Here is a 24,603-nt window from a genome sequence, read left to right on the forward strand (position 1 = left end):
CAAGCAGGGAAAGAGATTCATTATCTAATAGAATAACATTCTGTTTTATCAAATTCTGATTCTGTGGGAACTCTTTTGCAACTCTGTAAGATGTCAGTAACCGGTAGACGAAAGAGTTCTGTTCCGTTCGATAAAGGTTCCACTGAGCACACTCCCTTTCCTTGTGGAATGCTCAGTTTGCCTCTATTTGCATATTCATTTAAATATTTCTTATCTATAACAGTGTCTGCTTTTCAAATTCTCTTTTCTTTCTTTTTTTTTTTAAAGATTTTATTTATTTGACAGACAGAGATCACAAGCTGGCGGAGAGGCAGGTGGGGGGGAAGCAAGCTCCCCGCTGAGCTGAGAGCCAGACTTGGGACTCGATCCCAGAATCCTGAGGTCATGACCTGAGCCGAAGGCCGAGGCTTTAAATCGCTGAGCCACCCAGACGCCCCTCAAATTCTCTTTTGAACCAGTTATAACATCTGCCCGTTTCCCTCATTCGGGGTAAAATAAAATCATGAGAGTGTTCATTTTTACACCTGTATGAAAGCCATGATTTTGCCTTTTTCCTGAAAAGCATCTTTCAGCGACGCACTTTGGAGACGAGGAAAGAGATTCAGAGAGGTTAAGAAGCTTGCCCAAACTCACCCGGCGAACGAGTGGCAGAGGTGGGGATTCTGATTCCTTCTATGCGACCTCAGAGCCGCACGTTTGCAAAGGCTGGGATGCGGCCGAGGGTTCGGGCTCATTCACTTTCGGGGTCCAAGCAGGCTGGGTGTTTCAGTAGGTCTTGGAAAATGAGCAGAGCTTCTGTGTGCAGAGAAGAGCTTGTGCAGAAATGCAAGGGGCCAGTAAGGGCAGGATGGGCCTGGAGAACACAGGACACGGCAGGGACAAGGTCGAAGGGGCCGGAAGGTGGGCGAGAATCATAAAGACGCAAATGCCCTGTGCCTCACCAGCTTTTCTTTTCTTTTTTTTTTTTTTTTAAAGATTTTATTTATTTATTTGACAGAGAGAGATCACAAATAGGCAGAGAGAGAGAGGAGGAAGCAGGCTCCCTGCTGAGCAGAGAGCCCGATGCGGGACTCGATCCCAAAACCCTGAGATCATGACCTGAGCTGAAGGCAGCAGCTTAACCCACTGAGCCACCCAGGCGCCTTCACCAACTTTTCTTAAATAAACCTACTCCTGCCCTTTGAAAATCCTTGCCAACCCCCACGCCCAAATTCCAATGTGCTCTGTCCCAATGTGGGATGGAAGCTGGGGGTAAGCAGAGGAAGGCAAGGAACCCAGACATACAGATGGACTGGGGGCTGAGAGCCGACACAGGGCCCTGGAACAGAGCTGAAAGAAGCTGTGATTGAGGAGACAGGAGCCCAGCACTGGCCGGAATGGAGATGGAGCCTTAAAAACCAATCCTGCGGCGCCTGGGTGGCTCAGTGGGTTAAAGCCTCTTCTTTCAGCTCAGGTCATGGTCCCAGGGTCCTGGGATCGAGCCCCACATCAGGCTCTCTGGTCAGCGGGGAGCCTGCTTCCTCCTCTCTCTGCCTGCCTCTCTGCCTACTTGTGATCTCTGCCTGTCAAATAAATAAATAAAATCTTAAAGAAAAAAAAAAAAAGGAAAGAAACCAATCGTGCTTTTTCTGCCCTCTAGCTTCCCGGCTCCGCTTGTTAATGACCTTGTCTCCTCCATTATTAACCCACCGTTTCAGCTGAAGCTTGGACTCTGTGGGTCCATTAAGGCTCTCCTGGGGGAGCCAGGCTTCTACCCAGTGCATTAGAGCACGGCGGAGAGGCATCAGCAGCTGGCTGGGCTCGCCTGGGAGGAGCTAGCTTGCTGCCTTGTCCACTCCCCCTCTCTCCTCCCAACCAGGAGCCCCAGCAGGTTCAAGGTGCCCGATTGACAGCACCTCTGCACCAAGCAGTCTCCTGGACCTCAGTGTCCCACGCAGGCATTCCTCACATGTAGTCTTGCAGAGACCCTCTGGTCACGTGATCTGCACGTCCCCAGACGGTGGCTGAGAGCAGAGACTCTTGCGGGCCAGGCTTGGTGGTCCTAGCACCACCATCTCCTCCATTTGGAGATCTGAGATAAGTTCCTGCACACAAACCCTCCATGAACCCATTTCCTTTCTAGTAAAACGGAGATTGCAGTGACATGGAGCTCACGGCGGCGCCCCGAGGGTTAAAGGGGATGATGCATGGAAAGCTGAGGGCACAGTGCCTGACCTACAGGAAGGGAGTAAACAGTCAGTGGTTGCTGCCGTTTCTCTGTTCTTACTATTTGCGGGGGCAGGGAGGGGCAGAGGGAGATGGAGAGAGAGAATCCCAGGTGCAGAGCCCAATGCAGGGCTCAGTCTCACAACCTGAGCTGATATCGAGTGGGATGCTCAGCTGACCGGGCCCCCCAGGTGCCCCTCTTGTCTTTCTTGTTATTACAGTGAGAAAGCTGGACAAAGTGCCCATATGTCGTTTGTTCATTAAAAAAAATTGAGGAGCTCTTATTCTATGCAAAGCACTCTTCCAAAATGTTGAAAATACAGCAGTGACCAAGAAAAATCCCTGTCCTCAAAGATAGAGTTTTAGCAGGACAGACAGAGGATAAGCGACAAACATAATAAGTAACTAGATAGTGTGCTAGAAGGTAAGAACTCTGAAGGAAATAGAACAAGGTAAGGGGGCCAGGAGGGGGTCGAGAGAAGCCTCATCGAGCAAGTGACATCCAAGCATAGATGTGAAGGAGGTAAGTGGATGAACCCTGCAGGCATCTGAAGGGAGAATGTTCCAGGCAACAGCAATAGCCAGTGCAAAGGGCCTGAGTAGAAGTGTGGTTTTGTTAGAGGAGACGGGGTAATGGAGGAAGGATGAATGAGATGAAGAGGGGTGACAGGTGGTGTGAGAGTTAATGAACTACAGTGTGGAGGGCCTTGAGGCTTACTGTCAGGACTTCGGCTCTGAGAGAGGAATGGGAGGGGGCCTGTGGGGGTGGGGGGGCAATGAAAAGGTGGTAGACTCAAAGGATCGCAGGCCCAATGAGCTGGAATCAGGGTTCCAAAGGAGGAAAATGGAAAGACAGGAAGCGGTAGCCAGCGAGAGGCAAGCACAAAATTGGGTGATTAGTATCTATGAGGTCAAGGGTATGACTTTGAGAATAGGTGGCTGGGATTAGGTGGAAAACAGGGACCTGAGAGGCTGGGGTGTCGGGGGACCATCGATGTGCCTAGAGAAATCATCAGAAACAAAGACAGGAGTAACGTTGGCCATGCTGGGAGAGGAAAGGTGGGCAGGAGCCTTTCTTCTGGTTTCTGTGGAAAGAACCAGGTGAGGCAGGGGAAGCAGGCTTAGTTTGGATCATTTCAGTGGGCTCTGGATCATGGCGGCTGTCCCTGGCCTTGGGGTGATTAGGGTAGCGGGGTCCCAAGTGTGAGAGAGAGGAGTGCTGGGCAGTAGACCAGAAGCTTTGCAGGAAGGAGCAGGGAGATAGTGTGGAAGCAGCCCCCAGCAGCTGGGAAGACACCCGCTACAGAAGAGTTTCTAGAACTGGGGAGAGATAGGGCATGGGGACCAGATGGGCATGGGTAGAGCTGGGCGGTGATTAGAGCTTTGGCGGGGACAAGTGTGAGCCGGGAGTGTGGGCTCCTTCTCAGAGCTACTGACAAAACACAGGTAAGAACCCGCAGTGACAGCAGTCCTGGTATAGTCGAGGCAGATAGGAGAGCAAGGCCAGTGTTGGGGTACAGGGGCAGGGGTAGCAGGCTTACTCAGAGCCTCTACTGATCCCTGGTTGGAGGGTAAGAGCCCTGGAAGGGTGTGCCTTGGTTCCTCTGAGTCTTACCCTTGCCCTCTGCCAAGGAGCGCGGATTTACTCCCCAAGGGCTCTCTTTGGACCCCACTTGATGAAGGCAGATCAGGGGAGCCCAGCTTACTCCTTGAGGGCAGGGTTCCCTCCTGGCTCCTGAGGGCACTGGGGACAGTGACAGAGAGACATCAGAAGTAGGCAGAGAGACAGGCAGGGGGATGGGGGGAAAGCAGGCTACCTGCTGAGCCCCAATGTGGGGCTTGATCCCAGGACCCTGGGATCATGACCGGATCCAAAGGCAGAGGCTTAACCCATTGAGCCACCCAGGCGCCCCAAATGTTCCCTTGTTTTAACTGAAAAGTTGCCTTGAGGCTAGGTTACCGCCAGTCAGGATTTTAGCATAAGGACCTTTTCCAGTTTTGAAGGGGTGTATTAAGTCAATCAACCCTACACCAAGTTCTTTAACATTTTCTCTGCTGGGATTATCTCCCCAACCCGCCTGGACACCTGTTCTGCGTATCCTTCCAGCTGGGAAGCCCTGAATGTGGTTACCTGTCCTCAGACAGGTGAGCTCACAGGCTTACCTGAGCCCTTGCCCCTCTGGGAAGGTGATGGGATACCCAACAGGTCTGAAAACCAGCCCAGGAATAGCAGTGCCATGTGCATTGTTGGGGTTCCAAGATTCAAGTTCAAAGTCGCATGGAGGAAAGAAGAAAAGAAGGAGGTGTTGTAATGCACCTGAGCGAATCAATCCCATTTGGTAACTGGGTGGGACCAGAGGTGAAGAAGCGAGAGGGAGACCCGAGGAGGGAAAACAACAATTAAAAAAAAAATTAGGAAGGAAAAAAAGAAGTCAGGCTCAGCCCAAAGTTTAGATGAACGGAAGTTCTTCAGTTGTGTTTCTGCAAAGTAATTCACACCCTGATCTGTGTCCTGCTTCTCCGGCCGGCCGGGTTGCCTCTGGTGTCCTTAAGAGAAGCAGTGAAGGAGCTTGTCAGTGTTTTCCGGTGGCGCTTCCGAGCTCGCACGGTCCGTCGCGCAGACAAGCGCACTGCGCGATTCTATTGTCTCGTCCTTCTTGTGAACTTTTCCCACTTTCTGCCGCTTTTAGGTGACTCTTTCTCCTTCTTGTTTTCACCCGGCAGGGCTGGTGCAGGCTGCCTGCGCTTGCCCATCCTCCGCCCACAGCAGGAGTGGCGGGGGTGGGGGGGGGCGGGGCGGGAGGCCCATCGCGACCCCTGGGCCACAGCCGCTGGCCTGGGACACCGACTGAGTGGTGTGCACGGGGAATGTCCCTTTCCAGGCTTCCGGTGACTCCGCCCCGCCCCCAGCCCCCCATCCCAAATCTTTTTGCTCTTTGTTTTCTTTGAAACCCATTTTCAAAATGAAAATCTTACCTGGAACCAACCACAGAATAAACACGAAGTAAAAACTTAGATTTATGTATTATGATTTTAAATGTGCAAGTGACCTACACGATGAACTCGTGTAGGTCAAAATTCCTGTAGGTAGCACATTTTGGTCTTTGATTTTTTTTTTTTTTTAACTTATTTGTCAGAGACAGAGAGAGCGAGCGAGCGAGCATGCACACACAAGCAGAAGGAGCAGCAGAGGGAGAGGGAGAAGCAGGCTCCCTGCTGAGCCAGAAGCCCTGCGCAGGACTCTATTCCAGGATCCCGGGATCATGACCTGAGCTGAAGGCAGTCTCCTAACCAACTGAGCCACCCAGGTGCCCTGGTCTTCTTTTTCATTTCTATAGCGGTCTTTCGAAGAACACAGGTTTTAAATTGGGTTGAAGTCCTATTTACTATTTTTTTTTCCTTTTATACTTCATCCTTTTAAGCAACCTTTACCAAACTTAAGGTCCCTAAGATTTTTCTCTTCTTTTCCTTTAAAAAAAAATTTTTTTTTTATAGCATTTGTTTGAGAAAGAAAGCGAGAGAACAAACAAGAGAACACAAGCAAGAGGAGCAGCAGGCAGAGAGAGAGGGGGGGGAAGCAGGCTCCCTGCTGAGCAGAGAGCCCGATGCGGGGCTCGATCCCAGGACCCTGAGATCATGACCTGAGCTGAAGGCAGAGGCTTAACCCACTGAGCCACCCAGGTGCCCCCCTTTTTATTATTATTATTATTATTTTTTGCATACGGCTATCCAATTGTTTAAGCACCATTTGTTAAAAAGACTATCTTTCTTCCACTGAACTGCCTTGCATGCCTTTGGGGGAAATCAACTGACCGTATACACGGGGGCCCATTTCTGCACTCTTTAATCTGTTCTCTTGGTTGACACAGCTGCTTCATCACCAATACTACCCTGTTTTGATTACTGTAGGCTCCTACTAGGTCTTGATCATGTAACATAAGTTCTTGACATGTGGTTTTTTTTTTTTTTTAGAGTTGTTTTGGATGTTCTAATTCCTTTATCTTTCTATACAAATGTTAGAATGATCATAATGGTTTTTACAAAAGTCTTTTTTTTTTTTAAAGATTTTATTTATTTATTTGACAGACGGAGATCACAAGTAGGCAGAGAGACAGGCAGAGAGAGAGAGAGAAGCAGGGTCCCTGCTGAGCAGAGAGCCCAACGCGGGGCTCGATCCCAGGACCCTGGGATCATGACCTGAGCTGAAGGCAGAGGCTTAACCCACTGAGCCACCCAGGCATCCCAGTTTTTACAAAAGTCTATCTGGAAACTTGACCGGAATTGCACTGAATCTACAAATTGGTCCACAGAAAAACCAACATCTTAACAACATTGAGGTTCAGATCTGCGGACATGGCATATCACTCTGTTGGTTAAGTCTTAACTTTTTCTCGGCACTGTTTTCTAGGTTTCAGGGTACCTGTCCTTCACATCTTTGGTCAAGGTTATCCTTCAGTATTTCCTTTTTTTTTTTTTAAAGATGTTATTTATTTATTTATTTATCAGAGAGAGCTCCAGGAGGAATAAAGTGACCAGCTAATATAACCTCAGGCCAGATACTAAACCAGATCCAAACTAGGTGTGGGGAGGGACCAATTTTATCTGTTATAGAGAATCAGGTAATAAGACACTTACCCCACTATGGGTTTCCCAGAGATTAGACTTCCACGTCCAGAAACCAGGAAGATATGATACAATGGTCTGCTCTGATCCACAGAGAATAGTCTCCAAGATCCCCAGTGGAGCCAGAAACCACCAGTAGCTTTGAACCCTATAAATATTATTCTCCCTCTCCATACTTATGACAAAGTTTGGTTGATAAATTAGGCACCGTAAGAGATTAACAAAAGTAGAAACTACCATTAGAATTTTTTTTTCCTTCTTCAGTTTCATGGATACAAGATATAAGTGAGAACTTACCACTGACCTTAGAAATTTCAGCATACAATTTTTTTTCTCATTAAGTAGAGAGCTTTCTTTCTTTTATTTTTTTTAAGATTTTATTTATTTATTTATTTGTCAGAGAGAAGGAGAGAGAGAGAGCACACAAGCAGGCAGAAAGGCAGGCAGAGGTGGAGAGAGAAGCAGGCTCCCTGCTGAGCAAGGAGCCTGATGCAGGACTCGATCCCCAGACCCTGGGATCATAACCTGAGCCAAAAGCAGTGGCTTAACCCACGGAGCGCAGCCACCCAGGCGTCCTGAGAGCTTTCATCTTTACAGCTAGTTTTCGGCATATCCGAATGGCCAGCATCACTGTTCTTGTGCTCTGGGGCCATTATTAAGTAAAATGAGGGTTCCTTGAACACGGGCACTGTGACACAGTGACTTAACAGGCGGGTAGCGTATCTACCATGTGGATCTGCTGGACAAAGGGATGAATCACATCCTGGGCAAGACCCAGCAGCGGGACCTGCGAGGTTCCATCAAGCTACTCAATGGTGCGCAGTTTAAATCGCATAGATTGTTTATTTCTGGAATTTTCCATGTAACATTTCAGATTGTGGGAACTGAAACCACAGAAAGTGAAACTGCGGATAAGGGGGAGACGACCGTACATGTGGTTCCTATATTGCTGGGAGAGACCTTAAGAGCTGAAGGAAACTAGCAGAGTCCTGTAGATTACAGCCTGGGGCAGTGCTTCCCTCAACCCCAGGCAGAGGGTTTTCCGGTCCAAGTGGGAAATCCTTATTTTTAACTCACTCTAAGTTTCAGGGAAGAAGGTTAACCCGCCTGCTTGTTTCTCCACGGGGTGCCTCCAAACCACAAATTCCTGATTCCTACTCTGGTTTATCCTAATAAGAAGTAGGCTGATCCCTTAATCCCTGTTTAAAAGGCCCTTGTTTATTGAAGCCGTAAACTCTGGGCAAAGGGTCCTAAGTCACTCTAGCTCCATCCAGAGTGAGATGGGTGCAGGCTAAGAATGGGCACACAGAGGTAAGGACAAGGTGGACAATGTCCACATTGTCTGTTTTCGCTGTAGACCTACTCCTGTGAATGCCCATGTTGGGCTGTACCCAACCTCTACTCTTCTCAGCTCTGCTTTGTCCCTGGAAGGAGAGGTGAAGGCAGTGCCGTTGCATCATCCTTGTCCCCTAACCCCACTCTTCCCACTAGGCTTGGCCAATGGAAGGCACCAGTAGGAAATCTGAGGACAGGAAAGCTAGAGACTTGTGTCCCCTCAGTGACTGGTTTTCCACTTATGGCCATAGCTCTGGTCAGATGCCTCCTTTCCCAAGACTAGAGCCCCCAGTTTGTTGGGGCACAGCTCCCTCCCCTTGTCCCTTCAGGTCTAGGGCTGACAAACAGCTCCCCCCTTAGAAGCCCCTCTAATTGTTGGGTTCTTCACCATCCCTGGGTGGTCCCCTGCTTCTAGGGCACACTGGGGTATGCCTGCTTTCCTTCTTCAATTCAGTCAGCCCTTCCAGTGGGCAAGCCCCCCCTCTCCTGCCACTCTGACCCACACACATCATGGTCCCCAAACACGCCCTCATCGACTATCCCTATCTCCCCAAAGCCCCCAGTTTGCTGATACACCCACCTTGGCCTTGACTTTCCTTCGGTTTTTCTGATTCTTCCTCCCTGGGCTCAGCCATCCTTTGGCTAAGTCTATGCGGGCATTGGTCTGTCGGAAATGGAAGTCATCTCCTTTTCTAGAAGTCATCTTCTCTACTGTGCTTCCCTCCTCCTTTATTGTCATCACCATCCTCCCTGACACAAAGCCTTGAAATTCAGGTGACAGCTCACCTCTGGAGAACCAGAGAAACCCAAGGGAAGTCACTCACAAAGTCTCCCATATAAACACACTTTAAGAAAAGGTGAAACCAGCAGCTAGCTCCGCCAATGTGGCTTCAAGGCAATCTCCCCTCCACCACACCGCTGCCCTTAACACCTTCCTCTATAGCATTTCTGATCTCACCAGTTCCTTCTCCCTCCCTACATCCACGCATATTCCCATAACTTCCCGGAGAACAAGAACTTTCTCCTCATTCTTTCGTGGGCCCTCAGCGCCTCTCACCTACCACAGGAGTCTCCCGGTGGGTTCCCTCCCCTCTTTCTCGCCCCCATAACCTGGTCCACACAATGCCAGCCCCCCCCAAAAGCACAGGTCTGAGCAAAAGCCTTCAGGGGTTCGCTAGTGCCTGCAAAGGCCCACCCCCTCGTTCGCTTCTCCATTGAAATTGTGAATTTTTATCAAAAGCTCTTAGTTTTAAAAAATATGCATGCCTTCCTTGACTTCAGAATTTCAAAGCATTTATCTTCAAAACCCCAACACTGGCATTTAACGGGAAACTTCTTTCTCCAGCTTTTCCGCTAAGGATCGCACTTCCCTCTGCCTGTCGGTACCTCGGCGGACACCGGAGCAGGACGGGACGGGCGGCTCAGGCTCGCGGATAAACAGAAACAGAAAAAGAAACGGGTTTCTACCCATGAATACATCCTGGCCGGTTCCAGACCGGGAGAGGTTTGGAGAGAAGGTGCTGGAAGGCTCCCACGGACCCAGCCCGGCACCCCCGGGTAGGCGATCATCGCAAAGGGGATGGCCAGGGCAGCAGGGCAGGGTCAGGACACCGGCAGAAGCAGAGGGAGCTGGGTGCGGGACGCTGACCCTTCCGGCGGGAGCCGGGCCTGGGGCTCCGCTTCCCGGGGCTGCGGCCGCCGAGCGGGCCCACCCTGCGCTCCCCAGTCCCGGACGGAGCCGCGTAAACAGGCTCTTCCCAGGGGGCCTGGATTCTCCGCGGGAGGCCCGGGGGTCCCGCCCACGTGACCCCCGCCCACCGCGCGGGGACCTGGCAGCGCCCGCCGCGGAGAAGCTCTCCGCTCGCGGGGAAGGGGCGGAGAGGGCTGCGCGCCTGGCGTCGGGGGCGGGGCGGGCGAGGGCAGGTCAGGGCAGCCCCGGGCCCGCCCTTCGCCCCGCCCCCGAAGGAGGCGGGTGGATCCAGTGACTGACAGGCGTCCGGGCTAATCACGGCGCGCCTCGCGGGCCGGCTCGCCCAGGTGGGCGGGGCGCGCTGAGGGGCTCTGGAGGGGGGCGGGGGCGGGCGGGGAAGCCTATGGGTGGGGCGGGGCCTCGGGAGAGAAGCAGCGCCCTCAGCCAATAGGAGGCGGAAGCCGTCCGGAAGCCTATGGGTGGGGCGGGGCCTCGGGAGAGAAGCAGCGCCCTCAGCCAATAGGAGGCGGAAGCCGTCCCGTTAGCGCCGGATCCCAGCGGGTAGGGCGGGGCGGGCGGCGCCGAGGGGATCCCGGGGCGGCTGAGGACGCCTGAGTCGGCTCCGCGCGGCGACATGGACCGGATGGCCAACTCCATGAAGCAGGTGCCCAACCCCCTGCCCAAGGTGCTGAGCCGGCGTGGAGTGGGTTCGGGGATAGAGGCGGCCGAGCGGGAGAGCTTTGAGCGGACTCAGGTGAGGACCGGGGGACCCCAGGGCATGCGTGGCTGGGGCATCCCGAGAGACGCAGTGTCCCGGAGGGGCTTTGAAGGGGGTAGAGGTCTTCAGGCCCAGGGGAGGACGGGGCAAGGGGGCCGCGAGAGGGAGCCTCTGGTGCGCAGGTCGAGGCGCTCCTGGGGAGGTCGGGGACCCGGGGTTATCCCAGCCGGCCTGGGGAGACGGGCAGGGCGGCTCGGAGGAGCTGGCACGATCTGTGCGGCGGGGCAGGGCAGGGGTCACAGGGGCGGTGAGAGCGGAAGGGACGGAAGAGGGGCCGAATGGAAGGAGAGCCCCTCGGCAGGGGAAGCTCATTGACGGGCCCCTCGGAGAGGCAAGTGTGGCGGCGGAGAGCGGAGCGCTGCACTGGCATGCGAAGCGGGGACCCCTTTCCTGCCCTCTCGATCGCTTCTGGGTTGCACTGACATTCCCCCCCACCCTAGCACCCCCTTCCTGGTGCCTCCTGCTTGGCTCACACCACCTCCAGCTGTCGGCCTCAGAGGGCCTGGCTGGAGGGGTCTGGGCGACGAGAAGGAATGTAGGAAATGCGACGTGTGGCCGAGTTTGGAAAATGGGGGCTGGAGGAGGGGGCCGGCCAGGGGCCAGGGTCAGGCCATTGGCCCGACAGCCCGCTGCTGGTCAGGATGAGCTGCCCAGTGGTGCCCAGAGCCCTGATAATGGGGTGTTGATTTCATCCCCCAAGATGTGCCTGACAGCGAGCAGGCAGACTGCCCTATTTGTCCAGCCTGACCAGGGCTGGGGGCCAAAATTCCCCAGTGGCATCAACAAAAAGCCACAATCCATTTTTACCTCGGAGTTCGAATGCCTGGTGTATTGATTGGACTGAATAAAGCTGACATGTTTCTGGTGTTCATCAGCTCGTTTGTATACAAAATCCCATTTCAAAGGGCACAGCACTTCTAATCCCAGTGCCAAAGTTGTGCGGGCAGATTTGTTCCTCTCCCTTGCACTCAGGGTGGAACCTTTGAAGATCCAGCTGGGCCTCCACTGCCAGAGGCTGGTCCCCCCTGCTGTGTTCTGCTTTTTTTTTCCCCCCACCCCCACCCCCATCCCCAAACACAGTACAATGTTAAGGAAGGGCTTTGGGGTTTTAGGTTGAAATCTTGCGAGGACCTGACAGAGTTTTGTGTATGGAATCTTGTAAAGGATTCCACTGCAGGTTCAGCCTCTTGTCTTTCCAGAAAGCTTTTGACCGGTTGCAGGTGTGTCTGGGTGATGGAAAGGAGGGAGTGTCCCCTCCTTGGGTCATCCTACCCCAGGGAGGGATGGGAGCATTAGGAAAGACAGCAGTTCCCTTCTCGGCCTCCCATGGACCGGCTGGGGTTGAGACTTCTTTTCTCTGGCTTTGTGGACTAGACCCCTGCAAAGAAAGCAGCTTTCGGATGGCTTGTCCACTTTGTGTATTAACTGCCTCAACTCACTGCCTGGTCCTGAGACTTCTTGCTCCAGCAGGCGGTGTGAATAGCTTTCTTCTTCCTCTTTTTTTTTAATGGGAAAGGAAAAGAAATAGATGTTATTTTTTGATAACCCGGTCCGTCTGGAGTCTCAACTAAAAACCGGAGCGCTAGAGGCATACGCATAAAACTTTGACCCATTATACCAATGGTAATTAGGTTTGTGAAAGCTTCCCCCCAGGGCTGGCGTGTCCCCTTGCTATCCAGGGACAGCCCGGCAAGGAGACTCTGGTGTATTTTACACGCGGAACACTTGTAATTGACTGCCTCTGAGTGGCTCGTTGACCGGTGGGTGGGGTGGGGTGGGAGAGAGGAGGAGGCAGGCTTGAGCAGGAAAAGAGAGTTTTTCTATTATTCAAACCGTAAGGGGAGGGGGTAGGAGAGTGAAGAAAAAAGAACAATGCTAAAACTTGGCATTAGTCAGTCTGCAAAAGCTCGTTTTGTTTGAGGAATTTGAATGAATCCAGTGTGTTATGAGATATAAAAATGAGTTATAAAAAAATTTTAATGAGTTGAGAGACCGTGAGATCAGCCAAGGTGTCGTGATAATTATCACGTAGCTAATTATCACGTTTGGCACTGCTCTAAGTACTTTATTGTATTACCTTCTTTAATCTCTGCAAGGACCCGTGAGATGGGTATCAGCCCCATTTTCTGTGAGGACACTGGAGCACAGAGAGGTTAAGTCACCTGTCCAAGGTCACACAGCGGGAAGTGGTCCCAGCCTTTAACCACTGGCTTGTGTTGCCAGCGTGAAGGCGTTTTTGTAAACTTGGGAGCACGCTTTTAGTGATTCTTGCTGTAATCCGGGGAGACCTAAGGAAGCATGCGTGTGAGTAATGGTGCAGGCTCTGAAGAACTCTTCAGTAGGGGACAGAAATATGCCTAGGTAAAGGTGATAATGACCAAGACCCCGGTCTTTCTATGCAGAAAGACCCGGCTGTAGGTGTGGGGAGAGCTTGGGAGCCCTCACCAGGATCTAACCACCAGTTGGCATGAGAGTGGAGAGAAGGGGAGGGGGTGTTCCAGAAATGGGGATCCACAAAGGAGACATCTGGAGGTGAATGCCGGGGAGGCTCAGTGGCCCAGTTGGAGGCAGCTGCAGAAGCTGGCTGCTCCCACCTCTCAGCCCCCAGCAGCTGCTACCTTGTACGGTCTAGGAGCTTCATGGGGGCAAGATTACTCTTACTGTCTCACCTGTGTCTTCAGGTTCCTGCGGTTTGTGTTCGTGGGGATCCAGCTGTGGATGGGAGTAGACAATGATTTGTTACTTTCCGCAGGAAGCCCTCGCCTGGGTGGGTAGCTCAGCTCAGGGCCGCCGGGGATTTCTGTAATTACCCGATGCTTTTTCCTAATGGCCCCAAGTTCCCTCCTAGTCCAGCTTTGTCTCCTGTTCTCTCAGGAGCCCTGCCCCATGCCTATCAGAGGACTGTAATTTCTCTGCCTTCCTTCCGGTCAGGCCAGCGTCCCTGCTGGAGCGAGGACCCCAGACTCACCTGCTGCAGCCCCCATCTCTAGGTGTCCCTCATCCAGCCCATCACAAGCAACCTTTAGACTCTAGGGGAATGAAAAATGGTTCTTGCCCTCAAAGAAGCTGCTGTGAGAAAGCTGCCTTGCCCAAGCACTTTATACAGCATGATTTAACTAACTATGTTGGGACTACACTGTGGTGGGGTATTACCATGCCCATGTTATGGATGAGAGCTTAGTGACTTGCCCAGGGCCACCCATAGATGATTGAAAAGCAGGATTCAGATCCAGGAGTCCAGGTTTCAGGCCCTTTTCCCCACCCTGTCCTCATGTTGGCCAGCAGGGCAATTCTGGAATGAACCAGGAGGGCTGACGTTCGTAGACACACCAAATGCCCTGTCTATATTTAGTTAGCCGGAAAATGGTTTTCTCTATGGTTTGTTTATTTTTTTGCTACCATCCATTTAGTGAGCACATAGCGTGGAGGGGACGCAGAGATGAGTAAGATAAAGAGACCAGCCCGGAGGAGCTCGTGAGTCAGCGGGGAGGGAGACCAGCCACGACCGGGCTGTCGTACACAGAGGTCAGAGGACGTACAGCACCGTCATTTCGGGAGCTGTTAGCAGTGCAGGACCTACCGAATGCGAGCTTTCATTTCAGCCAGAGCTCTGGGTAGCCCTGTGCATGTTGAAGTTTGTTCTCTGGCCGGTGATTGCTGAGATCAGAGGAGAGGATGGTGCTCTGGAAACACGGAGCCTTTAGTCCCAATCTGTTTGGATCGATCCTACTACAGAGAGCACGATCCTAACCAACCCTGAGTTGGGAAAAGCCAGGAAACTTGGACTCCTGAGAAGAAAAGACAGAAACAAATACTTATGGAGGGCCTGGTGGGCACTAGACACATCCTGGGTGATTGATAGCCATTATCCTGTTTACTAGCTGAAGTTCAGAGAGGCCAGGTGACTTGCCCAAGGTCACACAGCAAGTAAACAGAGAAGCCAGCCGAAAACCTGATGACCAAGCCCACGTCCTCTTTTCCGTGTTTAAGTCAGGGGGTGTTTCTACCATTTTCGCTCAGGATCTTCAGTACAGCCTTTGATTCACCTGCTGAAAAAATCGTGGGATTGGACCAGAGCGATCAATGCTTCTCAACCCCGGCTGCTTGGAAATGGCTGCTAACATGAACACCACTGTCTTCCCATCTGATCCCTGCTGGCTCCCTTAGTTGGTATTGACAAGGTAGAAAGGATGCTAAGAGCTTTCTTTGAGCTCATACACCTCCGGCTTCCTCTCATTGGTAATGGCGGGAACGGCTACATTCACCACGTTTACTATGTGCACGTGGTCAAGGCCTTGAATGAACCCCACCTCTCAGTTCTTGGAATGAATTTATGACGTATGATCCATGTTTTACAGATGAGGAAATCAAACCTTAGACGAGTTCACAGCCAGCTCAAAGTTCTGAAGGAGGGGTCCGAGCTGGGACCCAAACTCGGGAACCCCGGCCCCAGAGCCTGGCTGTGCCTGATCGCGACCCCTGCGTCACCGCCCAGCCTCCTGAGCTCTCTTCTTCTTTCCGCTAGCCAACAGTTGGGTCCCCAAGGTGCTAACCTCACCCCACTTCTCTTTTACCTTCTGTCCACTTCCTCTGTGCTCTCCTCATCTGACCGTTTCTGTTCCTGTGTCCGTGACGCCACCTCCCCACGTCTGTCTCCCGACTTCCTGGCCTGTGTGACCACTTCCCGTGGGTCATTTGCCCCCAGATAAACCACACATGCCCCAGACTCTCCTTCGGGCCTTCCCCACTTTCGAATGCCAGTGTCTGATCCCCGTCAGTCCCCATCATCTCCTCGGCATCCATTCCGAGTCCTCCCTTTCCTCTGCCTTGCAGCCGCGTCAGGCGGTGTGATGTCGCTCCTTTGCTCTATACCGTCCCTGCCCTTACTACCTCTTGCCTGTGCTGGTCGTACTCCCATCCTCCCTGCCTCCCAAAGACCGGGGACCAGATGGCTTGTCTCAAAGCCCAGCCCTGCTCCTGGAACTCCCTCCCTCAAGAACCTTTGCTGGCTCCCCAGAGACCGTGCATGATGTGGCACCTCAGGGTCCCTGGTCCCTCTCTTTTCCAGGCCTTAACTTACCCCACCTCCCTCCACTAGGCAGTCCCTGCTGGCTGCTTCCAGCTGGATCAGGTAGTCCAGCAAGCAGGAGGCCCGTAGCTACTGTATGTCTGTCCCATTCATCCAGGTCTGGGCCGTGGCTTCTCTCCCAGACTGGAAGCTCTTGGGGGCAGGGTCTGGCTCTTCGTGCTGTGCCAAGTGAGCCCTCGCAGGAGGCAGGCACTGGGCCTGTTGGCCAAGTACGTGAATGTGAAACAGTCTGTCGGCTGATCTCCAGGGAGCCTGGGTGCTGGAGGCAGGCCTCGGCTTGCGGTGTACTTTTCTTTCCCTTTGCCCAGTTCGGAGGCTCTCCCTCTGTCTCCTGTGATTTCTCCTGTGATTCTTATTAAGTGCCCGCCCTGGGTGCTGGGCTTATGTACCCCGGGTCCCCACTTAGGAGGAAGCCTGCAGAGTCTCTAGAAACAGAATGGGGGCTTGTGGTTTTGAATGATTTCGAGGATTTTGTATTTCCGTGCAGTTCAGAACACTGGCTGAACATTCCCAACGCATGCTTGTGGACTTCCCGGGGCTGCTCTCTGCTTCTTTCTGCTTCAGATGGGCCTTTCTGAGCTAGAAGGTCTTACCAGGAACGGAGAGAAAGTGGCCTGGCGTCCCAGGCACCTGGCTGTGGCCTGGGCGGCTGCTGGAGTTTGCAGGGATGGCGGGATGAGCGCAGAGTAATAGGAGAGCGCTCCCCGGGGAGTGAGCAGATCTGGCTCAGCCACTGATTTCTCATTTCAAAATGGGGAGGCTGGACAAGAGTCCCAGCTCTCAAACACTTGAGCTCATAAAATTCCTGTGAGCGGGGTTTCCACACTGTGGGATAAGGACACGCGTTTCATCTGAGCTCTCAGCTGCTCTCTGGAGAAACTCCCACGTGTCCCCCATATGCAGAACGGGGTGCATGGGAATGGCTGGTGCCGTACCTTCGGGTGGGGTGAGGAGCATCCATGCGGCCCAGGAGAGCAGAGTCCCAGCGCCCCTCGGGCACTGAAAGGGTTCCTTGCCTGCGTGTTGGCAAGGCACCGAGGAGGACCATTTTACACTCCGTGTCCACCGCTCGCTTAGTCCACCACCTCGGGACAAAGCGTGGTGCAGACCGGGGCGTGGCGTGGCGGGCCAGACGCCCAGTGCTCCTGCGTCCAGAGGGTTGATGGCCTGGAGAGATGCCCACCTAGGAAAGGGAGCTTGTCAGCCCCACCTCCTGGCAGGGTGGGGGCTGCTTCCTGTTTTCCTGCCTGGGCAGGCTGGGAGGAGCCCTGTTCCTGGCCCGTGGGCAGGACAGTCCGACATTGTGGAGGGAGAGGGACAGGGATGGAAGGTGTCCTGTGGCTCAGACAGTAGAAGGGAGGGTGGGGGGTTTCTCCGATCTGAAAGCTTATGACCACTGCCTCTGTTCGCACTGTGAGACAGCTCAGGAAGCTGGGCTGGGCCATTCAGGAAGCCAGTGTGGCCGATTGCTTCTGATTTTAACAGATTTGCAGTTTATGAAAGCACATTTGCACATAACCTCTTTTCAGCCGCAGAACAACTGTGCGATAATAGCGGTCTGTTCTCAAGGATGGACACTGAGGCTTGGAGGGCGTAGGGACACTGAGGCTTAGAGGGCGTAGGCGACTTGCCCAAGGGCACTCAGGAAGTGGCCGGCAGAGGCGCGAACCTGCTGGCTCTTATCTCAAACTGTATACTTTTCTTTTCATATCTCCCATTAAAGTGAAGCCTGTTCTGGGCCTGGTAACTTAGAAAAATCATAGAGGTTTTCTTTCTAAGTCTTTTCTAATTGATTTATTTGGACTTTCGCAATTCCTCCCAGAAGTTTTTTGCTAGACATGTAGCTACCAAAGGGCCTATATCCAGAATACGTTAAAAAAAAAGTAAACACATGAAAATGTGCAGCTTCATTAGTAATCAAGAAAATGCGAATTAAAATTATAATGAGATACCACTCAATGCCCATCAGTGTGACTGAAATAAAAATTTAAAAAGGGGCTCTTAAGTGGCTCAGTTAGTTAAACATCCAGCTCTTGCCTTCAGCTCAGGTCATGATCCCAGTCAGGGTCCTGGGATCGAGCCGCACGTTGGGTTCTGTGCTCCATGAGGAGTCTGCTTGTCTCTCTCCCTCTGCTCCTCCTTCCACTTGTGTGGGCGTGTGCTCATTCTCTGTGTCTAAAATAAGTAAATAAAATCTTAAAGAAAAAAAAAGAAAAGAAAAGCCAACTGTGCCAAGCATCAGCAAGGATGTGAATTAGTTGGAAATGCCCATGCATTGCTGATGGGTGCGACCCATTGGACCACAGTCCAGCGTTATCCTAAAATTAAAGGTCTGCAGACTCGGTAGGCCAGCGCTTCCACTGTGTGCTCTAGACCCAGCAGCAGTGCACGGAAGACAGTTGGAAGGATACTCCTCATCATCTTTTGTAAGAACTCTGAACTGGAGGCAGTCCAGAAGTCCATCCACCATGTTGCACAAGGAGAATAAATAATAAATAATAATAATAATAATTAGATAATAAACCATAATCACATTCGACAGCATGGGCGAACCTTCACATGTAACAGTGGGCGAAAAAAAGGCAGGCCCAAAAGGACACTTTCTGCATGTTTCCATTTATTTATTTGTTTATTTAAGATTTTATTTATTTATTTGAGAGAGAGAGAGAGAGCATGAGCCGGGGGGAGGGTGGGTAAGGGCCGAGCAGGGAGCCCAGTATGGGACTCTATCCCTGGACCCTGGGATCATGATCTGAGCTGAAGGCAGACGCTTAACGGACTGAGCCATCCAGACACCCTCTATGCTTCCACTGAAAGCAGGTTCACAAAACAGGCAAAGTGAAACGGGTATATAGTGTGCTGCTTGGATGGTAAATCTATAAAGAAGTAAGGGGGAAAGGGGCTCCTTGGTGGCTTGGTCTGTGTGGTGGACTTCTGGAACACACGGTCCCGAGCTTGGCTCGTGTTCCAAAAATCTAGATCAAATCTCACTTGATAAGTTATTGTGGGAACATAGGAGCTTGGGGAATGTCACCTGGGAACGTGGCAGAAACACTGACCTGACACTGGTTCTGTGAGACCCTTGGGGCTAGCCCACAATGGCAGTTGTTAGCTTAGACAGTTGCTCTGTGTGTGTGTGTTTGTGAGTGAGATTATGGCTTACCGTCTGTCACGTGACCCCCGCTCCCATATTGGGCTGGAAGCAAATGCCTCTGGTTTTTCTTGGATCTGTCTTGACCGATGCTATAGTCTTCCCCCCCTGTTTTCCATAATCCTTCAGCCAGAGATCGACAGGCATGAGCTGTGTGGTTTCTTCTCTGGGCAGGATCCAGGGAAGCTTCCCTTCCAGTGACAGGTCAGCCCAGGGCTCTGCCTCTCCAGCCTTGGCACACGGCAGGCATTCCAAGACCGTATGTCAGGTACCTAATTCATCATCGTAGCCTCGGGCTCCTGATGCGGCCTCTGGCGCCAAGGGACTCTGCTTGAGAAGGGTTTGCAGAATGAAGGATAAAACATGTGGCAGGAAGTATCAGCCAGAGTTGGTCCCCGTGCTGAACTATGAACCCTCATAAGAACCCCCTGAGTCTGGGTTCACGTGGGCATGACTGCAGCCAGCGGGAGCCTGGGCCCCCGAGGAGACCAGGTCTCTGACGTAACTGTGGGTGGCTCCTGGGGACTTCCTACCCAACGTCAGCTCCCTGACTCATGCTTGGAAGTGACTCGAGATGGGCTGCTTCCTTTGAGATGCTTATTCCAGAAAGGGACCTCCCTGTACTGTCTAAGGCCATTACTGCTGATAAAACACAACACAAAACAAAATCCCCCAACCCCCCCCCAAAACCTAACACACCTAATCCTGAACCCTGTCCCTTGCCACGAACTCGCTCATTGTCCTTTGCTCCCGGTTTTCGACAATCCCAGTTTAGAAACCCTCCCTGGCCCTTGAAGCTGCAATTCTCCCGGTCGTGTCTGGCATCCCTCCCTCCTGTACCCCCCGTGGGGAGTTGTTCTGTCTCCTCGGTTCCTTGATGGCTCTCCATAGTGCCCCTACTTCTTCACCCGCAGTTTCCACCTTCCTTCATGCCTTCGTCTAGAGCCTGAACTGCTTACCCCATGGCACAGCTGGCCTTCCTGCTCTCCAGTCTCCCCCAGGCTGTCAGAGTTCTGTTGTATTTTTATTTCATTGAAAGATTTTATTTATGAGAGAGAGAGAGAGAGAGAACAAGTAGAGGGCTGGGGGAGAAGAGAAGCAGACTCCGTGCTAAGCAGTTAAGTCTGGCGTGGGGACTCGATCCCGGGGCCAGGAAATCATCGCCCGAGCCAAAGGTAGATGCTTAACCAACTGGGCCACCCGGGCACCCGAGAGTTCTGTTTTAAAAGTTACAGCTGCTTGTATCACTCCATGTGTTAAAAGCCCGTTTGCTGTGCTATTCCTCCAAACTGAAATTCAAGCTCAGGGGCCCAGCACAGAGCCGACCTTGGCAGAGCGTTGACCTTTCCCGGCTGTCATGCCCCTCGGCCTCCCCTGCAGCCCCAGCCGGCCCAGCGTCTCTCTGTCTCAGGCGGCGCACTGCTTCAGGCCACTGTGTGTCTGCAGGTGGCACACCATTCTTTTCCGCCTCCTGCTTTTTCCAGTTGCTAAACTGTTCTTCATCCTTGAAGCCCCGCCTCCAATGGCCCCTGGAAGCCCCCCCGCCCTGCCACACTTCCACAGATAGATCTGATGATGTTTCCGTGTTGATCTGGATGTCTGTTCCACGCTCGACTGTGAGCTTTCCTGTAGCTTGGCCTCCTTCGTAGGCCTCCCCAAGCATGATGCTCAGGACGCTGTAGGCCCTCAATAATGATGAATGACCTGATTGTATCTGATTGTTGCTGTAACATAAAATGGAATAGGGCCCAGTTCCCACTCCGAAGCAGGTGCCCAAGGCTAAGGGCAAGGTAGTTGGCCTTGGTCACATCGGACTGAAGCAGAAGTTTTGGCTGCGCTGGTAGAAGGAGGTAGGTGGGCGTTAGGAGTGGAGAATTCAGCAGGAGGGACATTTTACAGAAAGAGGCTTCCTCATGGTACCCCCAGAGCCAGGGGACTGGGAGCCAGGATTCCCGATTTATGCCCCACGGGTGGGGTGATGGGATGGGGTAGGTAAACTAATGCATGCCTCCCCCCTGAACGTATGTTTTGTTACGTGGTAAGAGGATCTTTGCAGATGTAATTAAGGATTTTATGACAGGAAGGGTAGCCTGAATTTCTCCCTGGGCTTCCAGTTAGGAATGCAGCCCTGCCAACACCTTGATTTTAGTCCAGGGAAACCAAGTTAGACTTCAGACCACAGAACCATGAGCTGGTAAATGGGCATCCTTTTTTTTTTTTAAAGATTTTATTTATTTATTTGACAGAGAGAAATCACAAGTAGGCAGAGAGGCAGGCAGAGAGAGAGAGAGGGAAGCAGGCTCCCCGCTGAGCAGAGAGCCCGATGCGGGACTCGATCCCAGGACCCTGAGATCATGACCTGAGCCGAAGGCAGCGGCTTAACCCACTGAGCCACCCAGGCGCCCTTTTTTTTTTTTTTTAAAGATTTTATTTATTTAGTTGAGAGAGCAAGCACAAAGGGAGATGGTGAGGGAGAAACAGACTCCCTGCTGAGCAGAGAGCTGGACGCGGGGCTCAATGCGAGGTTCAGTCCCAGGACTCCGAGATTGTGACCCGAACCGAAGGCAGATGCCCAACCAACTGAGCCACCCAGGCGCCCCAGTGGGCATCCTTTTAAGCTGCTAAGTTGGTGGTAATTTGTTACGGCAGCAATAAAAGCAAATAGGGGATAAAGACAGGTAACTCACACCCTGGGGCAGGAAGCCTAGTGGAGCCCTGGCCTCGAGGCACAGGCAGGCCACCCTTTTAGACCTGGAGCAGCACTTTGCTATGTCATCCGTTCTTACTGTGGCCATAGATAAAACTGCATTTCCACACTTGGCACTTATTCACAGAAATCTTATCCTGGAAAAACAATTCAACAGCCTATTCAAAACATTCTTTCCTGCTGGGCCATGGAATTCTTTGGTGCAATTCCAAGCATGAGGATCACAGAATTTACTTAACCTTACTTTTGTTGTTGTTGTTGTTTTTCTCAATCAAGTCCTCCTGTGCTGTCAAAAAACGACAGATAGGAAGTCCCTTTTGTCCCCTCTGGGATCATCATGATGGTATCTCTGCTTGAGAGAGCCGACTTGCAGTCAGGAAACAGAGGTGGGAATAAATCCACAGCTGCCCTTGGGGTTGGGCCTGCTGTGTGCTGGTCCTTTCTTGGGCTCCCCCAGCTGCTCTGGAGTGTGCTCCTTTCCTGGGCTTAGCTGCACCCACAGCACTGAATTAAGAATTGGGGTGCCTGAGGGGTGCCTGGGTGGCTCAGAGGGTTAAGCCTCTGCCTTTGGCTCAGGTCATGATCTCAGGGTCTTGGGATCGAGCCCCGTGTTGGGTTCTGTGCTCAGCAGGGAACTTGCTTCCTGCAAACCAGCCCCCTCCGCCCCCGTCTCTGCCTGCCTCTCTGCCTACTTGTGATCTCTGTCAAATAAATAAATAGATAGATTGGCCAGACCACAATCCCTTATTAGCATGTAGACTGACCATCGGCATTGGTCAGACCACAATCCCTTATTAGCATGTAGACTGACCATCGGCATTGGTCAGACTACAATCCCTTATTTGCATGTAGACTGACCATCGGCATTGGTCAGACTACAATCCCTTATTTGCATGTAGACTGACCTTTCAACATTCCTTGTAGTATCTTATATCACTTTTTACAACATGGGAGGATTGTTTAAGGGAGTGGGAGAAGGGGGTGTTGGCTAAGCAAAGAGAAGGGGGAAGGAGGGGGAAAGGGAGGGAGAAAACCCTTTTCAATAGATAGATAAATAAATAAAATCTTAAAAAAAAAAAAGGAATTGGGGTCCCTGGGTGGTTCAGTTGGTTGAGTGTCTGCCTTCAGTTGAGATCATGATCCCAGAGTCCTGGGTTCGAGCCCCATGTCTTAGTCTCTCTGCTCAGCAGGGAGTTTGCTTGTCCCTATATCTCTGCCCCTCAACCCCACTCACTCACTCTCACTCTCTCTCTCTCACACATGCGCTCTCAAATAAATAAAATCTTAAAAAAAGAAAAAGAAGAAATAGGAAGCCTGGGGGTACCTGGCGGGCTTAGTCGGTAGAGCGTGTGACTCTTGATCTCATGGTTGTGAGTTCAAGCCCGGTGTTGGGTGTAGAGATTACTTGAAAATAAAATTAAAAAAAAAAAAAAAAAAAAGAATCAGGAAGCCTCACTTCTCCTGGTTGTGGTTCTCCCTGATCTGCCGTGGTCTCTACCCTCTGTAGGCCTTCAGTCAGTCTGTGAAATGAGGGGCTTGGGTGAGATTGTCCCAAAGGTTGGGGCAGGAGAGAGTTGGTGGGTCTATAAAAATGCATTTCCTAAAGCAGCAGTCCTGGGAGAGTTTGACTGCCTTTTGACAGCAGTTGGCCCTTGTTACTCCAGTTTAACTGTCCCATTTCTCAGCTCCAGACACTGAATTCTGTCTGGCTTTCCCTCTCTCTGAGACACTTCCTCCTGGATAACCCTGGCTGCACTTAATTTCTGTGGGTAACTTTTTCTGTGTTGGTCAGAGGGTCTTGTGCCCCCCGTCCTCCTGCCCCCAAAGAATTAGCCTTCCAAAGTCATTCACTCAGGAAAATTACTTAGTGACAAGTTTTTTGCAGTTGGCCACTTCTGCCCAGGCACTGTCTTCTGTCTTCTACTTAGGACTGCCAGGTACATCTACACAGGCTGAGCACTAGAAAACTCTTGCCAGTATCTTCTGATCCTGGCCTTCCCAGGGTTAGGCCCTTAGGCCTAGGTTGTAGCACATAACAAAAATAATTTTCTGGGGGCACCTGGGTGGCTTAGTCAGTTAAGTGTCCAACTCTTGATTTTGGCTCAGGTCATGATCTGAGGGGCATGGGATTGAGCCCCAAGTCAGGCTTCTTGTACAGTGGGGAGTCTGCTTGAGATTCTCTCTCCCTCTCCCTTTGCTCCTCACCCCTGCACTCTCTCTCACTTTCTTTTTCTCTAAAATAAATAAATAAATCTTCAGAAATAATAATGCTAATACCTACCTCATGGGGTTGCCCTGAGTATCCAGAGAAATCCAAGAAGCCACTATATGGGAATGAACAGCTCCTGGCAAAGATGCTGAACTGGGGACATCACCTGTGTGGTTTATTTGCCAAAAGTGCGTGACCTCCATCTAACCACGAGAAACATAGGACAAAGTCTATGAGGGATGTTCTATAAAACAACTGACCAGTGTTCTTCAAAAAATGTCAAGGTCTCGAAAGACCAGGAGAGACTAAGGAGCTGTCGGAGGGGACTAAGGAAGTGTCCCAGGTGGGATCCTGGAACAGAAAGACAGCAGTAGTGGGAGAACGGGAGAAATCCAAAGTAATTCCCCAGGATAGTTAATAGTACATTGCACCGAGGCGAATTTCTTCACTTTGATGATTTTCCTGTGCTTATGCAAGATGTTAGTTAATACAAGGGGAAGCTGAGCAAAGATGTCCGGGAACTCTGTCCTATTTTTGCCGTTCTTCTGAAAGTCTAAAATTATCTCAAACCAGAATGTTAAAAAAAAAAAAAAAAAAAAAAGAATGGCATGTTGCTTGGCAGACCTTAGGGCCAAGTAGATGTGCATTCCCTTGCTCCCCTGGGTCATCCTGGGGACACCGGAGTCCCCTGCCCAACACACACACACACACACACACACACACACAGGGACCGGACAGTGGTTTCCGAGGAGGGAAGGTGTGATGACTCCAGGCTCAACAGAGGAGGCCGATGTTCTGGGGCCGCGCCTCACAGAG

The 24,603-nt window shown here is 51.8% G+C and overlaps 1 protein-coding gene across 2 annotated transcripts in view; it reads left to right on the top strand.

Annotated features, from left to right (window-relative positions):
• The first annotated feature begins 10,460 nt into the window (after positions 1 to 10,460).
• The window catches only part of HIP1 (huntingtin interacting protein 1), a 133,936-nt gene continuing 119,793 nt past the window's right edge, over positions 10,461 to 24,603 (top strand). For both annotated transcript variants that reach the window (XR_006382336.1, XM_044233773.1), the window contains exon 1: positions 10,461 to 10,607. Coding sequence is in view for 1 of the 2 variants with exons in the window: in XM_044233773.1 (XP_044089708.1) it covers positions 10,488 to 10,607 (120 nt within the window). In the remaining variant the exon portion in view is untranslated. The remainder of the gene's footprint in view (positions 10,608 to 24,603) is intronic.

The sequence above is a fragment of the Neovison vison genome, chromosome 14 (genome assembly GCF_020171115.1).
Source record: "Neovison vison isolate M4711 chromosome 14, ASM_NN_V1, whole genome shotgun sequence".
In the NCBI taxonomy this organism is placed as follows: domain Eukaryota; kingdom Metazoa; phylum Chordata; class Mammalia; order Carnivora; family Mustelidae; genus Neogale; species Neogale vison.